Source organism: Coenobita brevimanus, chromosome 89 (assembly GCF_032717465.1).
Source record: "Coenobita brevimanus isolate Jiangsu-jjx chromosome 89, ASM3271746v2, whole genome shotgun sequence".
NCBI lineage: Eukaryota > Metazoa > Arthropoda > Malacostraca > Decapoda > Coenobitidae > Coenobita > Coenobita brevimanus.
The window spans coordinates 27,294,686-27,311,144 of record NC_137042.1 but is presented as its reverse complement, the minus strand read 5'-3'; the positions used below and the strand labels follow the sequence as shown (position 1 = coordinate 27,311,144).

The 16,459-nt window shown below is 43.8% G+C and overlaps 1 protein-coding gene across 1 annotated transcript in view; it reads right to left on the bottom strand.

Moving 5' to 3' along the window:
- The window catches only part of LOC145411423 (uncharacterized), a 71,839-nt gene extending 55,831 nt beyond the window's left edge, over positions 1-16,008 (bottom strand). The window contains exons 1-8 of the mRNA XM_080281463.1: positions 15,969-16,008; positions 15,660-15,753; positions 15,280-15,394; positions 14,772-14,843; positions 14,291-14,383; positions 10,519-11,209; positions 4,565-4,840; positions 4,089-4,120 (exon numbers count right to left, since the gene is read on the bottom strand). Of these exons, the coding sequence (XP_080137589.1) occupies positions 4,089-4,120; positions 4,565-4,840; positions 10,519-11,209; positions 14,291-14,383; positions 14,772-14,843; positions 15,280-15,394; positions 15,660-15,753; positions 15,969-16,008 (1,413 nt within the window). The remainder of the gene's footprint in view (positions 1-4,088; positions 4,121-4,564; positions 4,841-10,518; positions 11,210-14,290; positions 14,384-14,771; positions 14,844-15,279; positions 15,395-15,659; positions 15,754-15,968) is intronic.
- Positions 16,009-16,459: the final 451 nt, after the last annotated feature.

Genomic DNA, 16,459 nt, shown 5'->3' with positions numbered 1-16,459 from the left:
GTGGGCTGCGTAGACTGAATAGGGTAGGGAACAGAAAAATAAATCAAGACGAAGCAGAAATGGGACAGTTTTGATAAACGTTTGTGGTTTGCGAAGACTGGATAAAACAAGAAACAGAAAAAAATCAAGAATCGGAGCCAAAGAAATGGGACTATTATGAAATATACTAAGAGGGATGAGAAGTTAGAAAAAAAAAAATGAAGGCCGGGAGCGAAAGTGGGATTGTTTTGGGAAATTATGTGGTTTGCGCAGACCAGACAAGAAGACAAAATACAAGAATGTGAACAAAAGAAATGCAACTCTTTTCAGAAACGTATGTAGGCTACGACTGGATAGGATAAGTAAGGAACAGAAAAATAAATCAAGACTGGGAGCAGAAATGGAATAGTTTTGAGAAATCTACTTGTATGTGTTTTGCGTTAACCAGATAAAATAAGAGAAAAAAAAAAGTGAGGGCAAACGAAATGGAGCTAAGAAATCTATATGGATTACGTAGACTGTACAGAATAAGGAATATAAAAAGAAACAAGAGAGAGATTGTTTTAAGAAATGTATGTGGCTTGCCTAGACTGGATAGAAAAAAAAAGAAGAAGAAGAAGGAACAGAGACAGATGTGGAGAAATGAGTAACAAAAAAAATCAAGAGTGGGAGGAAAAGAAGTGGGATTGTGTTAGGAAATGTATGTGGGTTGTGCAGAGTGGATAGGAAAAAACTAGAGGTTCGAAAAAAAAAAAAAAGTGGAGTAAGTTCTCTGGCAAGTGTAGAAGGCAGTGTTCTTAGAGGGTGTGGGATAGACAGCTAAACCTTAATCATTTTAACTTGGCCCAGTTTTTCGTCCTTTTGTAGCTTATTTCACGCACATCAGTGAAAAAAAAAATACATCCGTACATCTCTTCTTCTGCACTTCTTCGTGACCAGCACCATATTCTAGGGTGTAGTAGTGAAGAAGCCAGTGACTTTTGTTTTGTTTTTTTAATTTGGGATGTGGATTAGGAGCAGATTATTTAAGTTTCATTCCAATATTATTAAATGTTTGAATTACAACACTAATCATTATCTCAAGAGTTAAAACTGTCCACTTCAAACATTTCCGACTTTCTTGCCAATTTTACGTTATTTTCTTTTAACTTTTAGGTCTAGAATGATGAATTATTATTTTATATGACTACTGCTGCTTCTTTAATCCCAACTTTCATTTTACCCGAAGGAATTCAGACTGGAGTTTACATACTTTTTTAAAACTTTGCTTGCGTCTTTGCCACTTCTATCTTCTTTAGTATACATTTATAAAGCCAATGGGATACTTACTATTGGGCTACCTTATCAAACAATCAGTATATCCCACTCTTCATGTTTGAAAAACCACAAGCCTGAGCATAATCACTCGACAGTAACAGAAACAAACCATAAATATACGCCATCAAACTGAGAAAGTTGGACTCGGATTCTCGTCAGTTAAGAAGGCTCCCTTAACACCTCTTACTAAGCGATTTATTTTGCTTATTATATCTTGGCGTCCGCTTCTGTGTTACTAAATAATTCCAGTATAACCATACTAGTAACAAAGTGTGTACAAAACGATACTGGTCGACCGTATCCAAAAATAAATCGGTAAGGAAGAGGTGTCAGGAAGCTTCCTTAACCGACGAGAATACGGGCCTTGAGCTAAAAATAAAAAATGGCCTCCTAACTGCAGGGATTACAGTCGGTGTTTTCATCTGACGGAACTGGGTCACTTCCACAAACTGAATACCGGTACTATGACGTGGTTACATGAAATTCGAAGAGCCTTAGCTATAAGGTGGGAATATGTGTCCTTGGTTACTAGTCAAATCGACCCTTCAGTCTGCCTACGCTCGGCCACCTCATGAGCTGGAAGAAATTAGGTATCTTCGTCAGGTTAGATTAAATGTAGAGTCGGGATAAAGTTTCCTTGGTTACCAATCAAATCGAGCCTCCAGTCTGCCTACATACGGACAACTTATGAGCTGAAAGAGGTTAGGGATCTTCGTTGGGTTTAGCTGGCCAGTCGGGATGAAGATAAGGTGTACGGATTGGGTCGAATGGTCAAGAGGTGGTTGATTAATTCCCCATCCTGTAAAACAGTCACCTGCTCTACTGTATATTCTATGCCGGACGTCTCTCCTGTGCTTAGTAAAATAATCTGGCCATGCTGGAGAGGGACGCCTTCTTGCGGCAGCACCGATTTAACCGGAAGGCGGAGCTGCCCAAGCATACAAACGTCCCTCATTTCCTTCCCAACCCCCCGAAAGGAAGATGGCTGACAACAGGAGCGGGTCAACTTGTCAGCAGTCCACCGGGTTCACATCCGCATGAACCTGGAACTACAACTACGAATAAATCACACTCTTATAAATCACACTGGACGTCACCGTACTGAAGGGGTTAATACCATACACATCAGCACTTAGTCCGCACACCTATCCTCAGCACCTAAACCTAACACTTAAATCCAGCACTTATTTTTTGCACCCAGCATTTGGCTTACTGCCTTTATTTACATTTACTTTATACTTACTTTATATCACGTGACCCTAGCACCTAATTCTAGCACTTAACAACTGATCTCACACTGATTCATCAACAATTAACACTTACTTTCCGCATCTGAAGCCAACTTTTAATACTTATCCCTCAACACTTAATTGAAGCACTTAATCAAACATGTGATCCCCGTGAGCAACACTAGAACTTGATCTTAGCACTTGACTTCTGTACTTAATCCCTTGTCTGACCTAACACCTTTCTTGACCCACATGTTGAAACCCCATATCTGACCCCAATAAGTGAACTCAGCACTTGACAGCCTAAGCGTTTGACCTCAGCACTTACTGCTAGCACTATATCCTATACATGACCGCAACACTTGACAATCTTGACTTCGTATGCCCCCAGCACCGGATTCTAGCACTTGAACCCACCACTTGATCTCAGTACAGACACCAGCCCACCTTACCTCAGCACTTGACCCCACACATGGCCCCAGCATCTGACCCCACACATGACCCCACACATGACCCCAGTACCTGCCTCAGAACAAGACCACAGCTCTTGAACTCGCACATGAACCTAGCGCTTGACACCACATATGGCCACAGCACCTGACCCCACACATGATCCCAGCACCTGACCCCAGCACTTAACTCCACATGACCCTAGCACCAGACCCCAGCACTTCCTTGCAAACAAGACCAAAGCTTTCAACCTCCGTACATGATGCAAAGCTATTTTATTTTCGCCCTTGACTTAAGCAGTTCATCCTGGCACTTATGAACCCAAACACTTAAATACTTTACCCCACACTTGACTCCAGCACTTACTTTCAAACAAGACTTCAGAATTCATCTTCCCAACACGACGCAAATGATTCATCTTAACACTTGACTCTACCTCTAAATCCTGAGCCCACATGACCCTAACATTTTAACACCTGACCCCAGCAACTGACCCCACCTCTGACCCCAGAACTTCCTTTCATTCAAGACCACATCTTTCATTTACAACACAAGATTCAATAATTTCACCTTAACCCATGACTTTAGCACTTGACCTTGACCTTAGTATTTATGACCACACATATACACTTGACCCCAGCACCTGAACCCACATTGACTCCAGAGCGTCCTTTCATTCAAGACCACAGCGTTCATTTTCAAAGTCTGATGCAAAAAGCCTTCATTCTAGCACTTTATTTTTTACGCCTATATCCCAATACTTAAGCACTCGATCCCACCTTTGACCTCAAATTTGACCCCAGAATTTGACCTCACGCCTGACCTCTCACAGAACACCAACACTTGTCCAATGATGCAATTAATTCACTTATCAACACTTTAATCTTTCTACTTATGACCTCAACACTCAAACACTTGACCTCAGCATTTGACCCTCTATATGACCTCTCATCTGACCCCAAGCATATCATTTTAATCAAGAGCACAGCATTCAACCTAGAGAATAAAAAAACATCACTCCAACACTTTATTCCAGTTCCTATGACCCCAAACACTTAAGCACTTGACCCCACCTCTGACCCCACCTAATACCCACCAATGCCCATCACTTACCTCCAAATGGCAGCGATATTCCAGCGTCACCCCTCAAACCCACACAATCCCTCCTGCTGTGAGCACCTAAGAAGGAGAGGGGGAGTAAGGAAGAGTAAGAGGAAGAGGAGGAGAAGGTGTGTGAGAGGAGGAGGTGGGGATGGAGTGGAGGTAAGGCTGGAGGGCGGTCCATGCCTGTCTCTGCCTCCTCCTGCCTCACCACTGCCTGCCTGCCTGCCTGCCTGCCTCGCCACACTGCCGCAGCAGCCTCGCCTCACCACGCGCCAATCAATAGACGGCCCTCCCTCTCTCCCTGGCTCATCCCTCCTCCTTCCCTCCCCTACCCTGCCTAGCCCCGCATACCTACCCTACCCACAACCCTACCCCCAAGTCTACCCGTCTGCCGCTGCCCCGCTATGCCCCACCATGCCCCAAAATGCCCCAAAATACCCCAAAAGCACTCCACCCACAGCAAACAAATTAGAGCTTCATCCTACACATTCTGACCCCGCCATGCCTCACTTTTCGCCGCTCCCCATACCCAGCCTCCTCCCACCCATACCCTGCTGTCCCGTCGAGCCCCGCTATGCCCCGCCATGCCCCAGGATACCCCGAAGTTACGATGGTATTTCTCTCACTCCTCTGCGTCTTTCTTAGTGCCCCCTGCTTCCCTGTCACTGTCTGTTGCTGCACTACTCCGCCACCCACCTGAATGCCGCCGTGCCATGCCTTAAGATGCCACAAAATGCCCTGAGATGCCCCGCTACCCGCCTCTGCAATGTGCAGCTGCATTGTTCTATAATGCCTCAGACTCGGGAGCTTCTTCAGAGGCAAGGACAAAATATACAAGTCGTTACGGCAGATGTCAGTGACAAGAATTAGTCGCATCGTGAGCTTCGTAACATCTCTTCCTAGGCGATTCATTTGGCTTATTACACCTCATCAATCTCTTGCGCGCTATTTATATTTCTTTATAAGGTGTAACATGCAGAATGAATCACTAAAGAAGAGGTCCTACGACGTCATTTTAAATAAGGTCCTTAATCTCATGTATTTCCAGGCAGTCCACGTGTTTTAAATCGGCTTCACAAACATGAAGTTCTCTGCAGACGTTACCATACTTGATCTAAAATTACCATCTGACCATCCTGAATGCTGACTTGTAACTAAATAGTGCAACATGATGCTAGTCACAAAGAAGTGCTATGGGTATTACGTAGAGCAGTATCATCTTCTTCTTCCGCCTCTGAACGCCATGAAATAAGTTGCAACACGTCAAAATTCTGGGCCAAGTTAAGATGAAAGGACTGCAGGACACTTAAATACTTTGAACGAGTTAGGCAATTCACAAGCGTTAATCCCAGGCGCTAAAATGGCATCCGCGTGCTCTGAATAATCCTAAATATAAAGAGTAAAGACGTATTAAAGAGCATGGATGTAAGAAAGAGTATGGACGTAATAAAGAGTAAGGACGTAAGAAAGAGTATGGATGTATTGAAGAGTTAGGACATAAGAAAAAGTCTGGATGTAATAAAGAGCAAGGACGTAAGGCTGGCCCGTGCATGAATAAGTAGATTGATGAATAGTGCGCGATGAATAATTCTAAAGCACCAGGGAGTAAATACGTAAAGGGCTGTGCATGAATAACTAGCCTGATAAATGGTATGCGATGAATAATCCTAAACTAACGAGTCAAATGAAAAAAAGAGTAAAGAGATAAAGCTTTTCCATGCATTAATAACTCGCGGGATGAATGATACGCGTTGAATAGTCGTAAAACTAAAAACTGCAGTCATAAGACCTCACAGTGCATGAGTAACTCTGCCGTTTTTACTCTAACTTGGCCCAGATTTTCATCCATTTACAGCTAGCGCAGTGGCAGAAAAGGACAATGCCTTTGCTTTACATCCTTTCCATAGCATTTCTTCATGGCTGGAACCAAATTTGACCTTCAATCTATTATGACAACGAAGTATTCAAGACAGATAGAAATTTTAGGCCGAGTTAGAGCAAAAACAGCACAGTCGATGAATACCAATATCGACCACCACGTATACACATCCTCTACCAACCACGCCAGGCACAATGATACATCAGTCCTATTCTACGTACCTTTCGAGTAGTTTTCCTAATACATCCTCTATAGCGATTTATTCTGTGCACTGGACTTCCGAACACCTCTACAGCGATTTATTGATTATTTATTTATTAGTGGATTCTTTGGATTTCTGAACGCCTGCTCTTTAGCGATTTATTGATTTTTTATTTATTACTGGATTCTTTAACACCTCTTTATTGTGATAAGATTTCATAACAACTCTTCCTAAGCGATTTATTCGCCCCGCTGGATTCCGTAACACCTATTCCTAAGCGATTAATTCAACAACTGCCATTGATTCAGACTTTCATTTTACATAAATAAACTGGTGTCTCCAGGACCCTAACCCTATCCTTTGGCATATTTATTTCGTAACAGATATTTAGGGTTCGCATGTATCTGGCTTCCATCTCTCTCTCTCTCTCTCTCTAACCACCTTGACTCGCTGTACCAAATCTCCTCATCCACCAAAAAAAAAAAAAAAAAAACATAATAAATGCAGTTTGCAATTCCATCAATACTTTACTCTTCAATTTCACAAGGTTATAACTCACAGAAGGGTGGGGGAGGGAGGGAAGGAGGAGGAGGAGGAAAGGGAAGGCAGAGGGGAAGGGGGGAAAAGAGAATGAGGATGAGGAGGAAGGAAGAGGGGTAAGGAGGAGAGGAAAATTTTAGAAGGAAGGGGAAGGGGAAGGAGTGACGAAGTGGAGAATGTGGAGGAAGGGATTAAAACAGGGACATTAGAAGGGGGGAGGGAGAGAACGGAGGGGAATGCAGGAGAAAAAGAGAGGAATTGGGGATAGAGCAAGAAAACTATGAGGAGAGGGATGGCGAGAGAGAAAATGGATGATAATGGGAAATGAGAAGAGAAAGACAAAAGGGCGGAGAGGACAAAGTTGACAAAAAGAGAGCGAAAAGAGGGAGAAAGGGAAGGAGATGAGAGGAGGAAGAAAGGAGGGCGAGGAGCTGGTGGAATGAGCAGAAGAGAGGAGGAGGGGAAAGGAGAATGAGAAGAAGAGGAGGGGAAAGGAGAGAAGAAGAGGAGGGGAAAGGAGAGATGAAGCAGGAGGGAAAGAGAGTGAGCAGGAGGAGGAGGAGGAGGGGAAGGGGAAGGACAGGAGGAAGGGGAAAGAGGGAGAAAGAGGGGTTTTGTTTGGAACTTTCTGAGGCCTTCATATCTCAATCATTAACAAACACAACAATTACATAATACCAACTGTTTCTCTACCCCCAGTAGCTCTTTCACCACCACCACCACCACCACAACATCCACCACCACCATCACCATCATCAATAAAAACAATAACAAGGACACTGTCACCTGGAAAAGAAGGGGGATATACGACATGAAAGAAAGATAGTCAGACAGTGTGATGGCCAGAGTACTATTTTTTTCACTGATAAATATGTTACAAGTTACTCTATGGGCAAAGGGCGCCACATCAAACCACACCACGCTTCCTGGCATCTACGTATATCTATCTATTTATCTACCAATCTATATCTATTTGACTACCTATATCTGCTTCTTTCCTATCTGACTATCCATCTATTTATACAGCTATCTACTTCCATTTTTTTCTAGGCTAAGTTAAGGTTTGTCTGCACAGTATCTAGTTTCGTTAATTTGTTAGGCAGTCAGATAAATTTTGGTTAGGAGAGAGAGAGAGAGAGAGAGAGAGAGAGAGACAGAGAGAGAGAGAGAATCATTAAGAACCTAGACTCGTATTACGTCACAAAACAACCATAATGTATAGAGTATTGATGTGTGTGTGTGTGTGTGTGTGTGTGTGTGTGTGTGTGTGTGTGTGTGTGTGTGTGTGTGTGTGTGTGTGCGCGCGCGCGCGCGTCGATAGGTGTATATTTCTAGGTGCAGGGTATATGTATGCGAGTGGCTTACACACACACACACACACACACACACACAAGCACTGGCCATCAACTTCCCCGACTCTAGTAGTCCTTTGATTAAATTACCATCACAAATGTGGGTACTCTATCACACACACACACACACACACACACACACACACACACACACTTCACCATTATCTTCCCCGGTGACTGAAACACCAGAAAGAATGATGAGAAACGGTATACATTAGAGAGGCAGGAGATAAACACCCATATTCTCTCTCTCTCTCTCTCTCTCTCTCTCTCTCTTGAGAGAGAGAGAGAGAGAGAGAGAGTCAGGAATAAGAAAACGAAGAGAAGATGAGAAGATGAGGGGAAAGAAGACTCTAAGAGAAAAGCAAGAAAGGAGAGGAGAAGACAAAAGAAGAGACGAGAAGCTATGAAAACCAAAGAGAAAAGGGAAGAGAAAATAAAAAACAGATAAGAGGAGGTGATAAGAAGAGAGGAGAAGAGAAACCAGAAGAAGGGAACTGAAGATAAAGGCAAAAAAATGAATGGAGAGAAAACAGGAGAGAAAAAGGTAAAAAAACAGAAAACAGAAAGAAAAATTAAAATTCTTTGACATCCGAACGCATCCAATTATTCATTATGGTCGTCAGCGAATTTTAACCCAAGGCTCTGTAAACAAACCGTGTGTGTGTGTGTGTGTGTGTGTGTGTGTGTGTGTGTGTGTGTGTGTGTGTGTGAGAGAGAGAGAGAGAGAGAGAGTGTGTGTGTGTGTGTGTGTGTGTGTGTGTGTGAGAGAGAGAGAGAGACAGACAGACAGACAGACAGAGACAGAGACCTAGCATCATTCAGTTTAGTTGATCCTCAAAAGTAAAGTGGAGGAAACATTTGACTTGTAACCAAGAAGACTCATTCCTACCACGGAACTAAAGCTCGTCGAATTTCAAGCAACCATGACTACTATTTAAGTCGAGAGATTGACCAAGTACCCTCAGATAGTAACAAAACAGCTATGACCACTTCGATGCTAAGAACGAATTTGCGTATTTCATTCTGGATAAAACCATGGTATTTTGTTCATCTCAGCGTAATATTAGCAGTCTAGCGGCCAACCTCTTCAAATCTTATGTATTTTTTAGACACGGAAGCACTCTTTGGACTGGCCCATTAGTCAGTCCCTTCCTAAAGATTCGCCCTTTCTCATGTACTCTTCACCCTTCAGTTTAATATGATTTTTTACTTATTTTCTACGTCTTTTATTATCCTTTTAACTTTCACCACAGTATTTATAGCGCGTTAATTCTAATCTGATAAACATCCCTAACTTCTTCCTACTTAGTCAATGCCCAGGTGTAGTGAAACTGGGGTTAAAGTAAGACTAGTAACCAAGAAGACTCACACCTGCATAATAAATAAGGCTCATTGAGTGGCCAAGCGTAGTAAATGGAACTTAAATTTGTAGTAACCAAGGAGACACCTCGAATTTCACGCAACCATGATTTAGTATTGAAGCTATGTAGGCCAGTTTCGTCAAATGAAAGCAAACCATCTATTCTAGAGGGAAATGGAGCATACACTGATTCTCCCCCCCCCCTCCCCCGTGTCAATAAAACCACAGTAACAAGGCAGGCAGGTTTTATTAACGAGCAATAATACACCTATATCTAATAATACAGTAAAGAGTTTGTTGGCCACGTGACGATAAACAGGAAAATACAAAAACAACATCTACACAATACTACACTTAATTCAACATACAGCACTAGACAGTATCAGTAACTTCAACCGATATACACAAATGGTGACTGACTTCTGAGAAAGATGCAGATAAGAAAAGTCAAATTTAAAAGATGGTATAAGAATCCATCGTCCCATTAAATAGGCTGGGTCGGATCCAGAAGTAGGGAATAAAATAAAAGAAAAAGAAGTAAGTCTAAGTACCCGAAGAAAATTTGTCGGCTATAAATGACTTGTAAAAAACTCAAAGGAAAACGATGATATATGAAGAACTATTGGAAGAGATGCACATAACACTACTTTAAACACCGCTCGACTATGGAGCGATAATACAGCCTAACCGGAATGAAAGAAGGTATCTCAGTATACTTATGAATGGTTATGAACGACCAAACATTTTAGCGACAAAAACAGACACTGAGATAAAGAAGGAAAGGAAACTGGGTATGCAAGAGCTTCTGGTAATTGCACGAGAAAATGTAATAAGAAGACTAATAAATCACTCAAGACAAGGGCTGAAACACTGAAGTAAATTATTTAACCAAAGGATAAAACAAAACCCATAACAAACGTAATCTCAATGGGAGCACGAATACCACACCACCGAGACTACAGCCAAACAGAGCGCCACCAAGAACACGACACCACCCAGGACAACCAGGAGCCCGGGTGCGCATGCGTGATGGCGGCCAGGGTTGGAGATTTTATTAAGTTTATTTCAGGCCTCCGCTACCGGCACCAGGCTGTACCACATGCCTGTAGCTTCATTATAAATACGCCCTGTCTTAGGATCGAAGCTCAGACCTGTTAGAGTTGAAGCAGACTTGGCTTGCTTCGTGTCTGAATCCTTGCTCTTTGGAGATTTGGCACCACCGGCTGCAGATCGGCGTCCAAATGTTGTTGAAGTTTTGGGGGTTGGGTACTGTAGTTTGGGCGTTGGATAATGGGACTCAGGGGCTTGGTACTGCGGCATGGAGGTTGAATATTGGGGTTTGGAAGCAGAAAATCGAGGTTGGGGTGATATTCTGGCAGGCGATGACACCTGTTTTGACTCATGAATGCCGGCTGGCGGGGAAGACACGTCCTCGGCGAAGAAAGGCTCCTCAGCGATTTCTGGGGGCAGATAGGGATTGAATCCAAGGACCTGAGGAAAGGCTGAAGGGGTTTCCATCTTGCTCTGTGGCTCATCTGGATTACTGCTGGTCATCTTGTACTCAAAAGTCTTCTTCTCATTGTAGTAGTGGTAATTCTTCTTGTCCAGTTCCGAGTCCTTCTTCACCCCGGCCGTACTATCGTCCTCGGGCTTCCTCCTCGCCCTAAAGGATGGGGATTCAAAACTTTGTGCCTTCCTCTGCTGTGTTGCGGCGCTAGGGACGCCCGTGGCTGTGGCTGTGGTGGCAGCGGGAGCATAGTCAGGCACGGGTTGGCTGTGGTATCCCCCGTGGTCCTGTTTTCCAAAAATTTAAAACAAGTGTTTACGATAATTTCAAAACGATAACCTTAGCGCATAACTGCTTGAAATAATCTTAACCCTTGAACCTTGGGGAGCGACTTCTGACTAAAGCCGGGTGGTGTTTTTTGCTACTGGGCAATCTCCCAAGGCATGAAATTAAAGTCATCTCAGGTTAATACCGTCCACAACTGCTTACAATAATCTTTAAAACTGCTCATCACAACTGCAGTAGGATTATATTAGCACACATTTAGATAATATCGTACACAGCTGCTACCAGAATTATTAATAAACAACTGCTTGCGATATTTTAGAACACAGGTACAGACCACAGTTTCAGAATGATAATCTTAACACACAACTGTTTCGGACAACAATTAAAAAGATTTGGAAGTATAACCAATGGTCTCCCTTAACGCTGAACAAAATCGTCAGGGTGAAAGCATAACAAGCTGAATAAAATCGTCTAGGTAAAAGAATAACGCAGTATAAGACCCCTTATCACTAAGGAGTTAAGAGGGGTTGCCATTCTGCCTAACTGGCTACTCCTATAAATCCCCTTAGCCCATCAGACGCCTTGAATAAAAACCCAGGTAACGGCACGGGGGGAAATCAACCCGTTTTTTGCTTCATTAAGTCCTTGCCGGGGAATTACGTTGTCACCAGGAAAGGCAACCAGGATTTTTAATTCGATTTTTCATACCCTATCCCTGTGAAGTGGGTGGCTAGGTGGGAGGGGAGAGGGAAAGGACTGGCGATAAGGGGGGAGTGGGGAAAGTTGGGGTGAGGGGAGGGAGAAGAAGAATGGAGGATGAGAGGAAAGGGGAGGGATGGGTGATGGAAAAAGTTAGGGGAAGGACGGGGAATAAGATAGATGGGTGATGGGGAGAGTGAAGGGATGGAGGATGGGAGAGAAGGAAAGGATGGGGGATGAGGGGAAGGGGGGGAGAGGACAAGGAGGGTAGGGTGGATTAAAAGTTCGAAAGGGGGCAGGAGCAAGGGAAGGGGTGGTGGGGAGGAGAAGGAATGGACAAGGGGGGAGGGAGGGAAACCAAGGGATGTACAGTATATGTGAGGATGGAGGGGAAGACAGGGGGTTGTGGTGAGGGGTTGACGGGGAGGAGGGGGGAGGAGTGGCAGTAGCAGCTAATCCCCCACCACGGACAAAGAACCTCCTGGACTGCAAGTACGTGACTGCAATTCAAAACACCCCCACACCCCCATCCACGTACAGCATTTTCACCGTGGAGGCTACACTCGCCGTCTTTTTATCCCCGTAACATAGAAGATACTCATGGGTAATAGACATAATAAATCGCAAAGGAAGATGTGCTACGACAATGCCTCCCATAATACAGATAGCCTAATACGCCCCTCTTGATTTATATTTTCCTGTATGACAGGTGATGTAAACTTCGACCACAGTAAATAGATAATGATAACATACAAAATCAAGGTGTAATACACAAAATAAATCACTAAGGAAGATGTGCTACGAAGCCTTCCATCCCACCGGGAATGGTATTACTCAGCTTAAAAAGATGATTAATAAACTACCCATATAAACACCATACAAGGGAAAGCAGCATACAATATGCAAACTAAATCGCAAAAGAAAAGGTGCTACAAGGCCTCCCATGCCACCAAGAACCCTGTAACTCAAGCTAAAGAAACAACTACCACCAACATTCACTCAAGTCGCCATCAAGAACTTTGCACAACTTGGCCACTACTTGAGAGGAGGGGAGGAGAGCAATACCCAGGCTGACGTCCAAGTTAAGAAGTGTGAGGGCGGATAAATGTCACCTGAGGGCGTTTTGCAGTGCTAATCCCGTGAAAAAGACATGGCTAGCTTAGCAGGGTGTTTTCTTTAGCCGTCATCGTCAATATTATTATCATCATCATCATCATTTATTATCACCATCTCCTTATCTCCCTTTCTTCTTCCGTTTCTTCTTCATTACCCATTTTTTTTTTTTTTGCTGGGGGGGGGTTGAGGGAGGATCCAGAGAGAGAGAGAGAGAGAGAGAGAGAGAGAAGGGCAAATCAACCAAAAGTCTGTCAATATAAATGGGTCACACTCTCATTCACTCACCACGCAAGCCCTCGGAATCAACCATACACAACCTACATATAACGCAGTAAAAATCTACAGCACCGATGCAGCAACAGAAAAAAACATGAAAAGGAAAAAAGTAAGATAAATACAAGGAGCATCCTGAAACGTGAAAAATACAATGCCAGCCCGAACACCAAAGCCATGCGGAGAGAGAGAGAGAGAGAGAGAGAGAGAGAGAGAGAGAGACTATTTGCAACTAAAATGCATATCAAGTGCTTCACAGACGGCCAACCGTGAAATGTGCTGTATAGCGGTGTGACTGAAGGCTTGAGCAAGGAATGAAGAATATGCAGTGTGGTTTGATATTTTCTCGTCAGTCATAAACCCTGCGCAATTCTGCCTGACGGTGTGCGGGAAGAACTGTGCAATCATAGCTCTGTAGAAGGTATTTGCGTGTGAATTTTGGTCTTGTTTTATGCTAGTCTTTCAACTACACCTCTCTCTCTCTCTCTCATTGTGTGTGTGTGTGTGTGTGTGTGTGTGTGTGTGTGTGTGTGTGTGTGTGTGTGTGTGTGTGTGTGCAGCTAAACATGCAGCCTTGGTTCTCATCTTCACAGGATCCACACCACACGATAACTGATCACTCCACAATCGTTCCTTTAGTCCTTTCACCTTTACCTATCCCAGATTTTTGTCCTTTTGCAACTTATGTCACGTTGCTCAACAGCAGAAATGGACCATACTACGACTCTACATACTGCCCATACAGCTTCTTGGTGACTCGCATCATATTTTGCTGTTATTCATTGGTGCAACTCGGCATTCAAAATTGAGAGATGGCAATTTTGGGCCAGGTTAGAGCGAAGAGAGTACAGCATGCGGCCAAAACCAATGACTTCATAATCATGCCTGACCGTCTACTGGGTCCTAAAAATTGCTAAGAATACGTCAAAGCAAAATCAAAGAAAACGGATAAGCGTTTGAGAGAGAAAGGCAGCTTTTAAATGGTAACTCACGCCATGGTCGCCGTGGTAGTCGTCTCCGTGGTAGTCGTCCCCTCCATGGCCGTGGTCGTCGTATCCTCCGTGATGGTCGTCGCCGTGGTCGTCCTGGGGATAAAAAATGGCAGTCGGGGGTAGGGGTAATATTAGACACGATGGTAAACTGGAAAGCTTGTGATTTTGAAATATACAAACGAAAGAGTGCGAGAATAGGAGGGGATTTAAAGACTACAAGAAGCAAATGAAAATAGTAAAACATGCAAAGAGAGAGAGAGAGAGAGTGGATGGATGGATGGAGGTAGGGTGGGAGGATGAAGGTGGGCGCTGGGGTGGAAGGAAGGAAGGAGAGAAGCAAGCAGGCAAACAAACAAGGAGAGAAGGAGGGACGGGTGGGAGGGGATGAATACGAGCACAAAAACCACAGAAAAAAAAAGAAAAACAGACTTAACATCTGTCTTAGGCCTAGAAACCATGGAAATCTCAAGAGACTACTCACATGGTACTTGGGTGCGTGGTTGTAGTCCCAGTAGTGTTCGCCATGGCCGCCCTTTGCGTCGTGCCATCGAACCTACGCACATCAAAACAGGAAGTCAAAAAATCGGACACTTCTGTAATGCCACCTCCCACGCCAGTCAATCACAAATCTACCGTAATTAACACATTCAAGGAGCTAAAGAGTTACGCCTTCATGTGATGGCACTGATACAACTGGGTGACTTCACTGCCTTGGTATACAAACGTCCCTCAGCCACTTCCTTCTCCCACGAAGAGGATGGTGGACTGCAGGAAGAGGGCAGCTTAAGCCTGAAGTTCACAAGGTTCACATTTTAGATGAAATTACAGCCACAGCAACAACAAATACAGCAACCCCTTCTAGCTTTACTATCCCTTATCTTTGATTCATACATAAAACAAAAGGTCAAATAATCAAGCTCTTAATTCTCTTGTAACGCAATATCCCTCGCCAATCACACACACACACACACACACACACACACACACACCTTAGTCTTAAAGTTGTGGTGCGGTCCGCCCTTCTCGTATCGCTCCACGGTATGGTAGTCATCCCCGCGTTTGAACCCGAACTCGTACTCCTTCTTGGCTGGTTGATGGGCGTACCTAGAATATACACCATATATATATAGATAGATAGATAGATAGATAGATAGATAATTTTTAGACAGATTAGGATAACAACGGCAAGAATAATGTTAACTCTAGTAATGATGGCAATAAGAAACAGGGCAAATGTCACTAATTAAAATGAACACTTAAGCTTGCAGTTCCTCGAGTTCACATTTGAGATGAACCTGGGACTACAACAACAACAGCTCACATGAAAAACAGCAGTATCAACAATAGCACAAATAGCGTTTATACTCACATGAAGAACTTGCCTCCACCGACACCATGACCGCCACCGTGACCGTGTGTGGCTGAGGGAGTTTGGTCGCTTGCGGTCACTGATGTCTCCTCGCCTGGGGGAATTGGGGAGTAGGTTACGAGTTGGTGGAGAGGGGAGGGGGGAGAAATGTGTTTGGGTGCTAAGAAACAAAGGCTGAGAGAAAGTGTACTCGAGTATAGGGATGATGATGATGATGGTGATCACATACCCTCACCCTACACCCCTAAATACTCGTATGCCCGTGTGAAATATAATGATGATGATGATGATGATGATGACACCACTTACCTATTTGGTCATGTGGCACGGTAGCCTGTGCCGTCACCATAGCGAGGAAACACTCCACCACCACTAAAACCACCACCACCACACTCTGCGGGAAGGGAAGGAATAAACATGAAAAGGATCCAAGTCGGGCCGAAACTGTTATATCTCCCCAATAAACATTTTTTCACAAGTAATTCTTCCATTTAAACAATCCACGCTACTGTGTGTGATGGGATGCCTTAATGTGGTGGTAGTGACATAGCCGGCTGATTCTACTCACTTGTTACACAAACGTCCCTCAACTCTCTCTACAATTCCCCGAAAGGAGGAGGATGAACTGCAAAAGGTGGGCATCCTCAGCCTGCAATCCACCAGGCTCAAGTTCGGTTGTGCCTGGAGTTGCAACTACTACTACTACTACCCGGTACTATTAGGCTACTGTACTTTTGATGCCCCATGATATCGAGACAGTATATCATAGTGTGGATTGCTTAACAGTACGATAAACACTC